This window comes from Ceratina calcarata, unplaced genomic scaffold, assembly GCF_001652005.2.
Source record: "Ceratina calcarata isolate Rehan_Ccalc_2016 unplaced genomic scaffold, ASM165200v1 scaffold250.2, whole genome shotgun sequence".
Taxonomy (NCBI): Eukaryota; Metazoa; Arthropoda; class Insecta; order Hymenoptera; family Apidae; genus Ceratina; species Ceratina calcarata.
This window is the reverse complement of record NW_017147019.1, coordinates 593,305-609,092: the sequence shown is the minus strand read 5'-3', so window position 1 is coordinate 609,092 and position 15,788 is coordinate 593,305. Positions and strand designations below refer to the sequence as shown.

At 40.7% G+C, this 15,788-nt stretch overlaps 1 protein-coding gene across 14 annotated transcripts in view; it reads left to right on the top strand.

The window, feature by feature from the left end:
* Nucleotides 1-1,577: 1,577 nt before the first annotated feature.
* RyR (Ryanodine receptor) overlaps nucleotides 1,578-15,788 on the top strand; it is a 30,816-nt gene continuing 16,605 nt past the window's right edge. For 5 of the 14 annotated variants that reach the window (XM_026811921.1, XM_026811920.1, XM_026811919.1 and 2 more), the window contains exons 1-18: nucleotides 1,880-1,933; nucleotides 6,918-7,022; nucleotides 7,100-7,198; nucleotides 7,912-7,926; nucleotides 8,331-8,408; nucleotides 8,466-8,541; nucleotides 8,617-8,729; nucleotides 8,984-9,183; nucleotides 9,326-9,508; nucleotides 9,684-9,855; nucleotides 9,924-10,093; nucleotides 10,225-10,349; nucleotides 10,440-10,810; nucleotides 10,881-11,212; nucleotides 11,316-12,424; nucleotides 12,611-12,819; nucleotides 13,533-13,632; nucleotides 15,458-15,656. In XM_026811921.1, coding sequence (XP_026667722.1) covers nucleotides 1,880-1,933; nucleotides 6,918-7,022; nucleotides 7,100-7,198; nucleotides 7,912-7,926; nucleotides 8,331-8,408; nucleotides 8,466-8,541; nucleotides 8,617-8,729; nucleotides 8,984-9,183; nucleotides 9,326-9,508; nucleotides 9,684-9,855; nucleotides 9,924-10,093; nucleotides 10,225-10,349; nucleotides 10,440-10,810; nucleotides 10,881-11,212; nucleotides 11,316-12,424; nucleotides 12,611-12,819; nucleotides 13,533-13,632; nucleotides 15,458-15,656 — 3,710 coding nt within the window. Of the gene's footprint in view, nucleotides 1,934-6,917; nucleotides 7,023-7,099; nucleotides 7,199-7,911; nucleotides 7,927-8,330; nucleotides 8,409-8,465; nucleotides 8,542-8,616; nucleotides 8,730-8,983; nucleotides 9,184-9,325; nucleotides 9,509-9,683; nucleotides 9,856-9,923; nucleotides 10,094-10,224; nucleotides 10,350-10,439; nucleotides 10,811-10,880; nucleotides 11,213-11,315; nucleotides 12,425-12,610; nucleotides 12,820-13,026; nucleotides 13,127-13,532; nucleotides 13,633-15,457; nucleotides 15,657-15,788 lie in introns of all 14 variants that reach the window. The other 9 variants (XM_026811928.1, XM_026811923.1, XM_026811926.1 and 6 more) reach the window with 8 other exon arrangements.

The following is a 15,788-nucleotide window of genomic DNA, read 5'->3' as shown; positions in this document are numbered from 1 at the left end:
GACGCCTCGTCCCAATGACAGAATGTATTTTCTCGCTACTAAGTATACGAGAATTGAAATATTTAGCACGTGAATATAATATCCAGCGTTGATCCGTTGCCAGTCCACGGATCCATGATTTATCGATAGACCCGAACATCGTTTAATTCGTGATATCCTTAACCTTCGTATTTTAACGCAATACCATTTCTAATTTAAGTGTAGACACGGCCAAGCACACGGATAACTCGGTGAGTGGTAAATGCATCTATTTCTGCCCAGTGGCTGGAAATAGACACCAGAATGAAATGGGACCGGCTTGAAACGTGTCCGTTCACCACGCTGTCACCGTATTGTTTAATTAGCTGATTAAAGCTCGGGCAATATTCATTCGATTATCGATCGGTCCGCACTTAATCAAAATTCGATTTACTCGGATTATCATGTACAGGGTGAGTCAATATAAAATCGTCAAGTACAAGGCTAAATTCATTTAATAATTTGAATCATATATAATAAATTCATACACGTGCTTTAGTAAAATTATTAAATAATTATCGTACGGTATTTATTACTGACTCAGCCTGTATAATTAATCCACTGAAATTTCTGGAGCTAACGCAATTCAAATGAGTCAGATACGTTCAGCCTTTCGCCGGAAGCAGGAGACGGTTGTACTATTTTTATTTGAATCCATGTAGAATTTATATCTCAGTAAACGGGCTTCCGCGCTTTAATTGACGCACGTTTAATACGTAAATAGTAAAAACCGATAATACCGTGGATGGGTATCAATGTCGTCGTAATTAACGTCACTGTTAGCGATCACGGCGTTTACATAATGACGGCGATGAATCTCGTCCACGAATTCTACTTTTTACTATGAACTTTGTTAAATTATAAGCCCATGGTTTTGGGTCACTGTAATTACTTCTCTCTGGAGTAAGACAAGGTTTGAACCGACTTTTGAAGTGAATTTATTTCTCTTTAGAGGGCTGGCTTTAGAGTTCGCAGAAACGGAATACCCAATTAAAGTTTGCTCAAGGTTTTGAAGTAGCGAAATCTTCTCCATTCGTAAGATGTCGCAAAATGCTCAACTCGAATTGTTGAAAATGACAAGAGGTCCTCCAAACAAGCATCCCTCTTAACAAATACCCAAAGTAGAGTAGGACGAACCTACCAAACGTGTCGATTCAACGATGTGGTGGAAATTCTAAATCCACTTCAAGTCGTCAGAACAACCGACTATAAAAATGTTTGAACTCTCACCCTCAATAAAATAATTCCCCAGCTTAATATCTTTTAATAAAAAATCTGCACAGTTATCCTATCAGTCGTGTATGTATCGATTCAGTAAAGCCTATGCTCAAAAGTTTATATCGACCGACGTATCATAAAAATGATTAAAATTCGTTTTTACCCTTAAATGAAATATTCCCAGGAAAATTGCTTATTAATTGAAAAAGTTACGCGGTTATTCTAATTTCGAATTAAGCGAAGGTGGATTGTCAACTACAACAATAATGAATGCATGGAGCGGGTCGTTTAACGATGAAATTTCGAGCATGCGGAATTTGATTGAAGGGAACGGGCGCTTGCGCAGGGTGCTTGGGGGTGTCGCGAGAAAGCAACCCTTGGTTCAGTAGTGGCTGATCATCGGTGCACCATCGTAGGTTAGAACGTCAGTGCCTGGTGGTGATCGCCGTTGCACGGCGCAGCGTGAAAAGTGATCTATACGCCGGTGACGAGGGTGCGTGCCCACCGGAAGGGTGAGACGATGCCGGACCGCGACCGCGTGTGATCGCGTATCATCCGCGCCCTATTCGCTTCCTGGTCGGAGTTTACGGAACTCAGAGAACCGGGCCAGGCGATAAACCACAGTGAGTGAAAACGTACCGGGATGGCTGACAGCGAGGGTGGTTCCGAGCAGGATGACGTATCATTCCTTCGCACGGTGAGCTTTCCAAAATTTATTTATAAACTAACTTTTTTCAGAGAATATTATTAAATAATATGACTGAAAGAACAACATTAATAGTACTATATTGATGAAAAGAAATTTCACCCCAGGTAAGAGTTAAGGGTTCAAATGGTTGTTGAGAAGTTGAAGTATGTATGACACTGTATGCAGGTGGTTCGTGGCATGCAAACGCTGATCCAATATAGAAATGCAATGTATGATGAATATTAAACGGCACCGGAATCACGCGATACGTTAGATGCGTGAATGTCGTGAACCGGGTATCACGTGGGAATTGCAGAAAAGCGCGCGTTATCGAACGATCGCGTCGTATGATAACATGTACGACGACAATTCGGAAGACCTAGCAAAATGCGGAAGCTTAAACGCATTTGGCTAGAAAATTAGCAACACCATTAGACACATCCGCTTAGGTCTTTGTGCCGATGGATACGTTGGTTTACAATGACACGGTCACTTGTACGTTACGGAAGCTTGCATAAAATCGCGATTTATCGTTGGGACAAGGTACACGCTCAATGAATCGTTGAAGCACTTAAAGTTCTCGCACTGAACGACCTTGACCCCGTTCGGATCGCAAGGATCGAGCATGGTGACCGAGAGGGTAGCCGCAGCCTTGAGCTTCCATAAGCTGCGCTCGATGCGCGACTCTAATACCCGCCCCTAATAAAAATACACCTCACGCGGTTTCGTTATCGGTATGCGTTTACCAACAACGCCACGCGTGTCCATCGATTTTTCCTACCCTTTTACTATTAATTACGCCATAAAAGTCTTTACAAATGAAAACACGTATATTTCTCGTCAGGTATAAAAATACAAGATCAGCAAAAAAAAAAAATGAGTACGCGTACGAGATACAGTCGTGTCGAACAGAAAATTAAAATTCGTATTTCTAGATTACTCGGACACGGACGATGTGACTTTCTTCTATTCGTCGATCCTCGCGTTTCGTACTGTGAAATACTTTTATAACGCGAGGCTAGATCGGATTTTATCTGTGAACGGTAACGACTGACACCAAGGGAGTGAAACGGGAGCCAGAAGGAATCAGCGCTTTCCGCATCCTTTTCTCATCTTACACGCGAGCTTGTAGTATTTTCTCTTCCTGCTCTCCGACATGGCGCACCACCTTCTCCCTGCCCTTCGAGCCACTTCTGTCACCCGTTTACCGGGAGATTTAAAGTACATTTCCAGATAAAAGATGATAAAGGGATTGGCTGACAGAATCAGGCGTCTACGCCGCCTCGTGCGTGGCTTGCAGATGCATTTTACTCTCCTTGAAGAACGCCTTCTCCTCCTTGTAGAACGCCTCCTCCTCCTCCGTCTTCGCCTGCGGCTACGGCTTCGACTCCGCTTACGACAACTACAACACTTCCCTCCTCCCCTTTCGGTCAACGGACCCGCCACCAGGCATCCATCAGGAGATTCTTCACCACGTTGCATTAAGTTTCTATCCAAAGAATTATTGACGTTCCAATTTTAGTTTTTAATTCGTTTTGCACATCCTTAAATGCGATTCTATTCAACATTGGATTCGAGACACCCTTTTCCGAGAAAAACTAATTCAAGCTCGAAGCTCTCCAAAGAATTATGAATTTTAATAAACAAACGCTGTAATAATCTACTCTGACCCTTTGATTTCGATCAGATAAATGCAAGAAGAAAATTGCTGCGCTAATTAAATTATACGATATCGTGTAACTTCGTTCCGGAGCGCTAAACGACTGCAAGCGGTTTTCGTGACTTGGAATCATAACAAAATGTATATTTAAATGGAAAGGTATAACAGTATCGATCCCTCTTCCGAATTTCTTAACTACTTCTTTCTTAACTTTGCAGGACAAAGAATTGTCCAAGTTGCAAGCTCTTCAAATGTTCTCGGGAAATCGACTGTTCTTCCAGGAAACTTATTATCGTCATCCCATTAACCTTCTGCACGAAAGGGTTATGACCATATAAAACGCTCGAGATCACGTGAGCAACAGATCATCGATACAAATTGACTCGTAAACGATCTGACTAACATATTGGTTAACCCCGTTTCGTAAGAATACAAAATCCGTTCGGATTACCTGGGTCGTGATCGAATAAAAAATGTCTCACCTGTCGTCGGGACCTCCGATGCCCAGTGGTCTATCCATATTCTATTGTTGTGATTATAATGTCGAGTTCTACTTGAAGATTTTAAGTACATGTGTGGCCGAAATTCAAAATGTCCAAACGGCCAAAAAACATTTGAAATGTTCGTCGGCCAGTTTCGTTCCTTTGGATCGCATGGAAATTGAGCATCGATACTGATCTACCTTCATACAAGTTTACCTTTACAATTAAAGAACATGATCTTTTTAAATGTAAAGGAACATGTTTCTCCTTTCGTTTCCTGCTCTTCTTCTTTATGTTTAGCATATTGAATCGATAAATTCTGTTATTAACCCGAGATATTGCGTTTCGTTCACGGTTTATTGCAAGGTGCAAATCGGATTATACGAAATTTATATCTTAATTCGTTGGCTTTAACGTCGTGCCACGTATATTCCGTTTTAGATATTACTTGATGACCTTGCTCGAGCTACCGTAACGCGAACGTAATAAATCAGTTTCGCTCCGCTCTGCGAAGAACTGAAATAGGGGCGTAACACGATTTTCCAATTTTTTTTCCTCGTTGTTTTCAATCTCATGAACTCTGACTTATTAAACGCAGTTTAAAATATCCACCGGGATATTAAAATTGTTTCATAAAGTCGAGAAATTACGTTCAGCTGCAAATCAATCTGGCAAGCGTTGAGATCAACAAACAACGTTTATGAAACGTAGGGATATGCGTAGAAAAGATGTCGCGAGCTCTGGTTTGCAATGAGCATTAATTAAGTCAACGACTGTTGACACCTTTGGCCACTCGGCCCGGTTGCGCTCGTAGCTAGCTCGAGTAGCAATAAACCGGTTAATTAAAAATAATAATTAATTGCTACAGTGTTTAAAGTCGTCTCTCTAGACTCTCGGCTGTCTTCTTTAAGAGCGTGGCGACAGTTAATTTTAGCAATCGACGATGCATTGTTCCGTATGATCGATACGTATCTCGTATCCTTTTCATTAAAGATTCCACTACGAAAACCGGCCTCGCATTCGTGTTAATAACTCGAGTGCCTCCGTACGGAACGTGAAGAATGGCCCATTAACCTGGCCAAAGGTTCGTACGATTGTAACGAAATAAGTGGCTGCGACAATCGCGCTAAAAGCTCCGTAGAATCGAGATACCGATCGATAATTAGCACGGTCGCTGCTTAAATTAACACGTCCATTCCTTTAACAACGGGCGATTATACTTTATTATATTTTCCTCCAACGCTCAAAACATCTGGACAACAATATCGCATTGATTTACTAATTTTATGAAAATGTTAGACTCCTAGATTGCACACTTACCGAGAAGATTAATGTTTTTCTCATATTCTATCCAGGAGTTAATCTAAACTTTGTCCCTCGTAAACCGAGGACCCTAATCAACTCAGAAGACACGCCCAGTTACTAAAGTCCGTCGAAATACAGCGAGGCAAAGTTAGGTTTGCCGGCCGGAAGTCGATACGATTAATGTTTATTACATGAATTGGATTATTCAGTCGAAATATAGATTTACATCCACGTTACGACGTCAACTCCACAATACAGATAATAGATTTAGTTTGTTAGATGCAGTTTTCTCTTTCACGTTCGTCGTTAAGAATCATGATCACGGTCACGGTAGGATTAGCTTTGTGAAATTATTGATTGCTATTCGAATCGAAGAAAGTCAGCAACGTTGCTGACGAGTGAATTTGCGGTAGCCTCTGGCCGCTCGCGAATTTCGCTTGGCACTCGAACGCGTCTCGCATGCCTTTCGGTAGAAACATGCAAACGTTATGCTAATTAATGCCTGTTACTTATGCGAACCTGTGACCTGCGTGCCATTCACGGTACCTTCACAAAACGCGTTCGTGAAAAATGTAAAGTAGCGGAGCGGAACTGTTAATGCAACCGGAACAAATCGAGGTACTTGGAATTTTGCAAGCGACACGACGAGCCGACGGGGTCGAATGATAGAAATAACCTTGCTATCTATCGATGATTGCAATTATCATTGATTGCATTATCTGATGCGCAGCCACGCATCTGGCAAACTAATCCAGTAGCACGCGTGGAAAATCGTATCAATTTCGATCAGGAAATTCTGAAATCGCGTTTTCCAGAATTCTATATACGTAATACAATCATCGAGAAGTGCTTTATCACTAAACTGCGGATTTTTATGCAAAATAAAACAAAAAATAAAATCTAAATAGCCATTTGTTTCATCCATTAAGAAATAATATTATGTATCTCACTTTCAATCTAATATTGTATCTTTTATATTATATGTTGATATAATTTTTCTATAATCAAATCTACAATCTATTTATTATATTCTAGTCTTTAATCCAACTATTCGAAATCGATATGCATCACGGATTACTTTGTAAATTATTCTGCTTACAAATTTAAACAAATTGCGTTTTACTTGCTCATGACTCATTCCGTCCACTTTGAGTCTGCGTAATAAAAACAGTTGACATCGTTTCCTTGACAATCCGCTTTGGAAGTCTTTAGGAAACGCATCTCAGTATGTTTGTACAAAAGTATGCTTGCAAATTCTTGAGACGGTCCAAATTGGTTTTGGCACTGGGCGTAGAGCATCTGTCGTTTGGCCTAATGTCATATTTCATCGTTTCGCAAAAGTCCCATTTATATTCCTATGCATCAATGAATACTTTTTTTTCGAACTCCTACACGATCTCCCTTTTTACGATTCTTAATTAAAATTAATGGATTATTTCAAAGAAACAGAGAAAATGATGTAAAAATGGATCAGCATTTGCCAACGCAAGTTTAATTCGCTACGAAGGGACAGTATAATAAATGAAATATTGAATTGGAATTGTAGGAGGACATGGTATGTTTGTCCTGCACAGCGACTGGTGAAAGGGTTTGTCTAGCAGCCGAGGGTTTCGGTAACAGGCACTGTTTCCTCGAGAATATAGCAGACAAGGTGAACGTCTGACCAATTACTGACCGTAACTACTCGCAGGGGAGAAAATAATGCTAGCCCGTTTTTGCTTATCGTAGAATATACCGCCTGACCTGTCGCAATGCGTATTCGTAATAGAGCAAGCTCTCTCGGTGAGAGCTTTACAGGAATTGGTCACTGCTGCCGGTTCCGAGACGGTAACGTATACTTGTTTACCATATTAAATTATATTACAAATTATCATACACTGATTATCGTGCAAACTCTATAGAACGATACACCGAGTTTTTCTTCCCGTTGGAGTCTTTTTCCTGTGCAGACGTTCTTGTATATAGTGTATTTTACTTTTTAAAACAGCTACAGCGTTTTTTTATTTCTGCAACAAGCGCTCTCCTTTGCACCATGCGTTCCGTAATTATGTAGATCATTTGCATAGGAGTGGGCCATAAAAAGTAGAAAATGCGGAGATCATTATCCCAATTTTGAACGATGCACTTAGAAAGTAGATACCCACGGTCTCCCGTCTTTTGAAAAATTGTGAAGTAGTTTAAGTGTTGATCCTTTCTGAGGTAAAAGACAATTTTCTGAATGCATCCACAGATATCCTAGTCCACTGGCATGCGTCCAATGTAGCCGTGTAACATTTCACAAATTGTCTCTCGTCTCTCCATATTGTCTTCTCGTCCCATTTGTACATAGTGCCCGATTTCTGTTGCGTACACGTCGCAACTCATCCAAATATCATTCGATGCGTGCCTCAAAATCACACGCAAACGCACATCCTTTACCTATCGAACGACTGTGTAGGCGTCTTCACCGAACTGTTATCATTCATTTGTATCTACTTATACTCACGACTCGGCGAATCGAGAAAATACGAGATTCATAACTGCTATGTTTCTCTTTGCAGCAGCAAGAAAGTTTAGTAAGTATACCTTTTGTATCGCACCAGGACTCCGTTCATGTTGTGGGTAACATCATTTGCTAGCAATTTTTTTTTTATTATTCTTTTGTTCTTCTATTGAACTACACTCGATAATTACTGTCAAATGTGCATCTCTGCTTTTTATGTTTAACGCGTTACATTTGTATTTGTATGTTGCACCGCGCCTCATCTACGTCACTGCATTCTTTTACGTTAACATGCAACCAGTTTACGTTGCCAATAAGCATGAACGAATACATGCCTGTTGTTAGCAGTCATTTATGGCCTTCTCTTATCGGTACGCTTGTCTAATTTTCTTTTTTCTTTATCCATTTTCTATCTGAAAGCGTCTCAGGTCGGATGTTCCGCGTCACAATTTTTCATTGAATTTCTCGGTATTGTAGGGAAAGGGGACGGGATCAGGGCACAGGACGCTACTTTATGGCAACGCTATTCTACTGAGGCACCTGAACAGCGACATGGTAAGTGCTTAAAAATTGATTCGATCCTCACGGGATTACTGATCGTTTCCTTTACAGTACTTGGCTTGCCTATCGACCAGCTCGTCCAACGACAAGTTGGCTTTCGACGTTGGTCTCCAACAACATTCTCAAGGTTAGCCGAAGGAACGCGACACCAAATTAATATCGAGTAATTCCAGTTATGATTAAACGTGTGCGATCGATTTAGGCGAGGCCTGCTGGTGGACCGTGCACCCAGCGTCCAAGCAGAGGTCAGAGGGTGAAAAAGTTCGAGTCGGTGACGATCTTATCTTGGTATCAGTAGCCACCGAAAGATACTTGGTAATAATCACATTTTTATGCAAAATAATATTAAAAAATATATTGTGTCATTTAAAAATTTCTATCATTCTTTATACTTTGTATATTTTTCTTGTAAACGCATAAAATCCAGTTTCTGATACTTTTCCCCAATGAATTCATTCATGATCTTACATTAAAAGAACAGATGCAACGTTTGGCTCGTTGCCCGAGCTCATCGAAGCTCGTCACGCCAAATATTCGTGTCATCGATTGAGTTGTTCATTTTACTTCAGCACACGACGAAGGAAAACGACTTGTCAGTGGTGAATGCATCGTTCCACGTGACGCACTGGTCGGTGCAACCGTACGGCACTGGAATCAGCCGGATGAAATACGTCGGCTACGTGTTCGGCGGCGACGTTTTACGATTTTTCCACGGCGGCGACGAATGTCTCACTATACCGTCCTCATGGAGCACGACCCCCAGTCAAAAGTAATTGACGTCTGAATTTATCTGCTTAACTTATAAAAAAAGCTTGCACGATTCACCCGTATTTTCATTTTACGGATAATCGTTTTTGTTGATAATTCGATTAGCATTGCTGTAACAACTAAGGTAAGGCTTCTTGTTACAGCATAGTGATCTACGAGGGAGGCAGCGTAATGAGCCAAGCTCGCTCGCTTTGGAGGCTGGAGCTTGCGAGGACGAAATGGGCTGGTGGCTTTATCAACTGGTTGCATCCGATGAGGATCAGACATTTAACAACCGGACGTTATCTCGGTGTCAAAGAGAACAACGAATTATACCTGGTTGATAGGTGGGTTTCAGAAAGTTCAAAGGTCATTAGATATTTTATTGGAGAATCAAACATTTATGGTATCAATTTTAAGAATAGAACTGTTATGATATGCAGTCGATTTTCTTTATTTGCATATTCAATCTTCTTATAAATCTATAAAGCCTGTCATGAGTTTACGTAAATCTGTTTGAAGGAATGAGGCGACGATCGAAAGCTCGACGTTCTGGCTGAGGCAAGAGAAAGATGATCAGAAAATCATTCTTGAAGACAAGGATCTCGAAGTAATTGGATTGCCCATTATCAAATACGGTGACTCGACTGTTATCATGCAACACGCTACCACTTGCCTCTGGGTTTCATACAAGGTAAACATAATTCCAAGAGTAAATGTTAGTCGACGAAAAATCGATATTAAATTTATTATTTTATTTAGTCGTATGAGACGAAAAAGAAGGGTGTGGGCAAAGTGGAGGAAAAGCAAGCAGTCCTTCACGAGGAAGGCAAGATGGACGATGGTCTAGATTTCTCACGGTCGCAGGAAGAGGAATCCCGGACGGCTCGCGTGATCCGGAAGTGCAGCAGTTTGTTCACACAGTTTATCACGTGAGTGTGGCTCAATTGCGATAGGATAGATTCGTTCAGATTAAAACGATGGGATTAAACATGGTAGAGGCTTGGATGGGAGCGAATTAACGCGGACAGGCTGATCGCTAAAAGGACCGAATATGTTTTAGAGGCCTAGAGACGCTGCAAGTCGATAGGAGAGCGTCTATGTTCTTCCAAAATGTGAATCTCAACGAAATGGTGATGTGTCTGGAAGACTTGATTAATTATTTTGCTCAACCCGAGGACGACATGGGTAAGCATAATAATTAATACAATATTAACTATCTAATTAATCACGTAATTACTTATTGACTGAATTAATTAATGAATTAATTAATCATAGAACACGAGGAGAAGCAAAACAGATTCCGTGCCCTAAGAAATCGTCAAGACTTGTTCCAAGAAGAAGGCATCCTAAATCTAATCCTAGAAGCCATCGACAAAATCAACGTGATCACCTCTCAAGGATTTCTAGTAGCACTTTCTGGTGACGAAAGCGGCCAGGCTTGGGACCAAATATCCGGTTACCTGTATCAACTACTGGCAGCCATAATCAAAGGGAATCACACGAATTGCGCACAATTTGCCAACAGTAATCGGTTGAACTGGCTGTTCAGTCGACTGGGTTCGCAAGCTTCCAGCGAGGGCACTGGGATGTTAGACGTGCTTCACTGCGTTCTTATCGACTCGCCCGAAGCTTTGAACATGATGAGAGTAAATATTTGATCGGAAACATTTTAATCATTCATCAATTCTAATGATTAATGCAAAATCGTGTTTATAGGATGAACACATTAAAGTCATCATTTCGTTGCTGGAGAAACACGGGAGAGATCCAAAAGTCTTGGACGTTCTCTGCTCACTTTGCGTGGGTAACGGCGTCGCGGTCAGATCATCGCAGAACAACATCTGCGATTTTCTCCTACCTGGGAAGAATCTTCTTTTACAAACGCAACTGGTGGACCACGTGGCCAGCGTCAGACCAAATATATTCGTCGGCAGAGTTGAAGGGTCAGCACTTTATCAGAAGTGGTACTTCGAAGTTACTGTGGATCACATTGAACAGACAACTCATATGATGCCTCATTTGAGGATTGGCTGGGCAAACACCTCTGGGTATGTTGGAAGTATTTTTTAAATATTAGGAAAATCACAATTTTAAATCTCAGAGTGATTGACGTCTTCTATTTATATTATTTTATTCTTTGTTTCCACTTAGATACGTGCCATATCCCGGTGGTGGTGAAAAATGGGGAGGCAACGGTGTCGGCGACGACCTTTACTCCTTCAGCTTCGACGGTGCACATTTGTGGACAGGTGGTAGAAAAACCCAAGTGATGCAGAACGCAACGGAACCGTATATCAGGAAGAGCGACGTGATCGGCTGCGCGTTGGATCTCACAGTGCCCATAATCACGTTCACCTTCAATGGAGCACCCATCATGGGATCATTTAGGAATTTTAATCTGGACGGCATGTTCTTCCCAGCAATTAGCTGTTCCTCCAAACTGTCTTGCAGATTCCTGTTAGGCGGTGATCATGGCCGGCTTAAGTACCAACCACCAGAAGAATTCTCACCCTTGGTGGAGAGTTTGCTACCGCAACAAATTTTATCCTTGGATCCTTGTTTCTATTTTGGTAACATGAACAAAGTGGTCTTGGCTGGTCCATGGCTGGTCGAAGACGACACGGCCTTCGTTCCTGCCCCGGTCGACACGTCCATGATCAATTTACCATCGTACGTCGAGCAGATTAGGGATAAATTGGCAGAGAACATTCACGAAATGTGGGCGATGAATAAAATCGAAGCCGGTTGGATATATGGAGAACACAGAGACGATCTAAGAAAGATCCATCCGTGTATCGTTCAATTCGAGAGACTACCAGCTGCAGAAAAACGTTACGATACACAATTGGCAGTGCAAACGTTAAAAACGATTTTGGCTCTGGGATATTATATAACAATGGATAAACCACCTTCTAGAATTAAAACCTTGAGGCTTCCGAACGAGCCCTTTCTACAGAGCAGTGGATACAAACCAGCACCACTGGACCTCAGCGCTATTACCTTAACTCCCAAAATGGAAGAATTGGTCGATCAACTCGCGGAGAACACTCATAACTTATGGGCGAAGGAGAGAATCAGTCAGGGTTGGACTTACGGTCTGAACGAAGATTCAGAAATGAGACGAAGCCCGCACTTGGTGCCGTACCCTAAAGTTGACGAAGCCATTAAGAAAGCTAATCGTGACACTGCTAGTGAAACAGTGAGAACGCTTTTGGTTTATGGATACATGCTGGAACCACCCACTGGAGAACAGCATGAAGGTAAACTTTTATTAGAAATTAATTGAAAATTATCAAAATATTAAAAGCTGTTTCCAAATTCACGAAATGCATATTATACTTTTAATGTCCTGCACATTTTTGCATATTTCATATTGTCTGCACATTCAATTAGGTATGAATATGTAATTGATTTAAAGAACGTTTTTATGAACTTTAATTGTATAGCATTGCTTCTGGAGGCGAGCAGACTGAGGCAATTATACTTCAGAACTTATCGCGTGGAAAAACACTATGCAGTGAGCAGCGGCAAATGGTACTTCGAATTTGAAGTGCTAACTGCTGGTCCCATGAGGGTAGGCTGGGCTAAAGCAGATTGCATGCCTGGAAGCATGCTGGGAAGCGACGAGAACACCTGGGCATTCGACGGTTACAATGTAAGTATCAATTTGATTGACTGTCGGATTGATATATTGCCAGAATCTAAGAAGACACTTTAGAAAATCGCGTAAACGAAAATGATAAAGTCATATCGACAGAGTTCATGGTAAGATAGATATGTGTATATGTCGAGGAAATTGTTTGCAAATGCGTGTTCACGGTTCCAGTGGAGATAAATAATTGATACCAATCGTGAATGTCAGGTAACTAAAGTACACGCCGGTAGCCACGAGTCTTTTGGTCACAAATATCAAGTGGGCGACGTAGTTGGATGTTTCATTGACGTCGCAGACCGAACGATCAGTAAGAGTCAAACTTATCCAGTAATCCGATTCGCAGGCCCATCATTTTGTTGAGTTTTTCTCGCGTCACAGACTGTTATTGTCCTTGTCTATTCTATGTTCTTTTTAAATGTTGACTTGGTTGTTTTTTCTGCGTTTCCTCCTTTGTCCGAAGAGCGGAATCTGAATTTCGCTCGCAAAACAATAAGTGTGGCTTCGAATACGCGAAGATATCATTATTTATACATTGTACAGTGTACATACAATTATGTCTCCTCTCGCCACCTCTTCGAGAATCTCGCGCGCACACACACACATACACAAGAACAAGTTATCAATTAATTGTCGTGCTAAGGATGTTTGATGGTTCGCGTACGAACCGCGGACCACGGACGGATATGTTGAATTGGTGAAATTTTATTTTAAAGGAGGAAAAAGTATATTCGGGCACAGCCGAGACTTTTGGCAAACAATGGCAGGTTGGAGACGTTGTCGGGGTTTTCCTGGATCTAATTGACCGAACAATTAGTAAGACGGAATCTTTCGAGCGTTCACACGCTTGAGCTGCCATTTCAAAGCTATACACTACATATATATATATATATATAATTTGATCCAAGAGATAGATTACTGGATACAGGAACATAAACGTACATTCAACTTTTCAAATCATTCAGATATTCAGCGATTTTAAGTAAATTTTTTTTACCGATCTCGATTCGGACATTGTAATATCACAAGACAAAAATATATGCCGAGACGTTTGCTTCGCAAAACAATCAGATTACTTACTGATCTCTACCGAACGCTGAATAGTGGACTGGCGTGGTATTCATTTTTCTGACACACGTCGATAGTATACTAATACATATTTGCGGTCTTCGGTCACGCTTGCTCGAGAGACGAGACACACCATGTAAAAAAAAAAATGTAAAAGTTCAACAATCCATAACTTGCCAATAAATAAGCATAAACGGATGAAACTTGTAATAATCGAGGTAGAAAGATTCATCTCAATCTGACTTCTGGTCCTGGAGATATCGTCGTGTGAAAATAATCAACATTTTTCTGGCATCCCTATTGTCGTCCTTCTCGCACGTTGACCGATTGACGGACCTACCCCAATCTCCACCAATCCGTCTGAACACCCAGCGTAACGAGGTCACTGTGTCATACGCTGCGCCTAAAAACTTCGGAAAGCTGTGCGAAACGGATCGAGATATAGGGATGAATAAAAAATGGCTCTTTTAACTAAGAGGGTTTTCAGTCAAAAATTCAGTGTCCTTATATGATTTTACTTTACATATTCATGATATTTAAAGTTTGACGAAGAACGGCTAAAAGGTCTCAACTAAAGATAGCCGTAGCTATTTCAATTGAGGCTATTATCATTAACACACATTCATTATCCAGTGTTCTATAGAGATCAGAGAACCAAATTCACTATCATAGCATTGCTTTCGTGTATGTTGGATTTTCGTTCATCTACCTGTACACTCTCATCGCACGCGATTGATCATTTTCCTTTTTTTTTCGTATCCAGTATTCTACTCAATAACTAAGAGGGTTTTCAGTCAAAAATTCAGTGTCCTTATATGATTTTACTTTACATATTCATGATATTTAAAGTTTGACGAAGAACGGCTAAAAGGTCTCAACTAAAGATAGCCGTAGCTATTTCAATTGAGGCTATTATCATTAACACACATTCATTATCCAGTGTTCTATAGAGATCAGAGAACCAAATTCACTATCATAGCATTGCTTTCGTGTATGTTGGATTTTCGTTCATCTACCTGTACACTCTCATCGCACGCGATTGATCATTTTCCTTTTTTTTTCGTATCCAGTATTCTACTCAATCAGTGTTGTAAATAACAACGATGCGTTCATGTCTCATACGATTCACACTTACGATACTAACTATGAAAGAAATGGTGATTCCAAAAGATGCTGATTCAAAAAGCGCGTGCCTTGAAATATACTTTGAACTTTCAACGAGGACTACCCTTGTATTTAATTATGTATTTTTTTTTTATAATAACCCTCTTAACGATTACGACACTTACTTTATGTTATAATATTTTCAAACCATTTCTACCTAAATGCATGCGTATACTAAAATTGACCAACAATTTTCACACTTGCTTTGCAAAGTTGTACATAGTTGCACTTCGTCTATGTCTTCTATTCATAGTTGCCATTTGTTTAATTAATAACGCTTTGACTTTTAACTTTGCTACTCGTAGTCCTTCTTATTTTAAAATAACAATTTGTGTTCAACATACTTTTGCTAGTACAACAGTGATTCTGTATAAGTTTATCAGCAATACAAATACGAATCATTACTCAGGCTTCTCTTTGAATGGGGAACTGCTTATGGACGCTCTTGGCGGTGAAACATCCTTCGCTGACGTTCAAGGCGACTGCTTCGTGCCAGCTTTTACTCTCGGCGTTGGTCAAAGGGCAAAGTTAACTTTTGGGCAAGACGTGAATACGTTGAAATTCTTTACGACTTGTGGTTTGCAGGAGGGATACGAGCCATTCTGCGTGTAAGCGTTTTAACTTCGTATCTTCATTTTCTTTTCATATTGAGAAAAATTCTGTGCAAAATTTCATTTACATAACAGCCACCGAGGAGATATTATTAGAGTGGCAGCGCCCCGTTGGAAAAATTTCGGAAA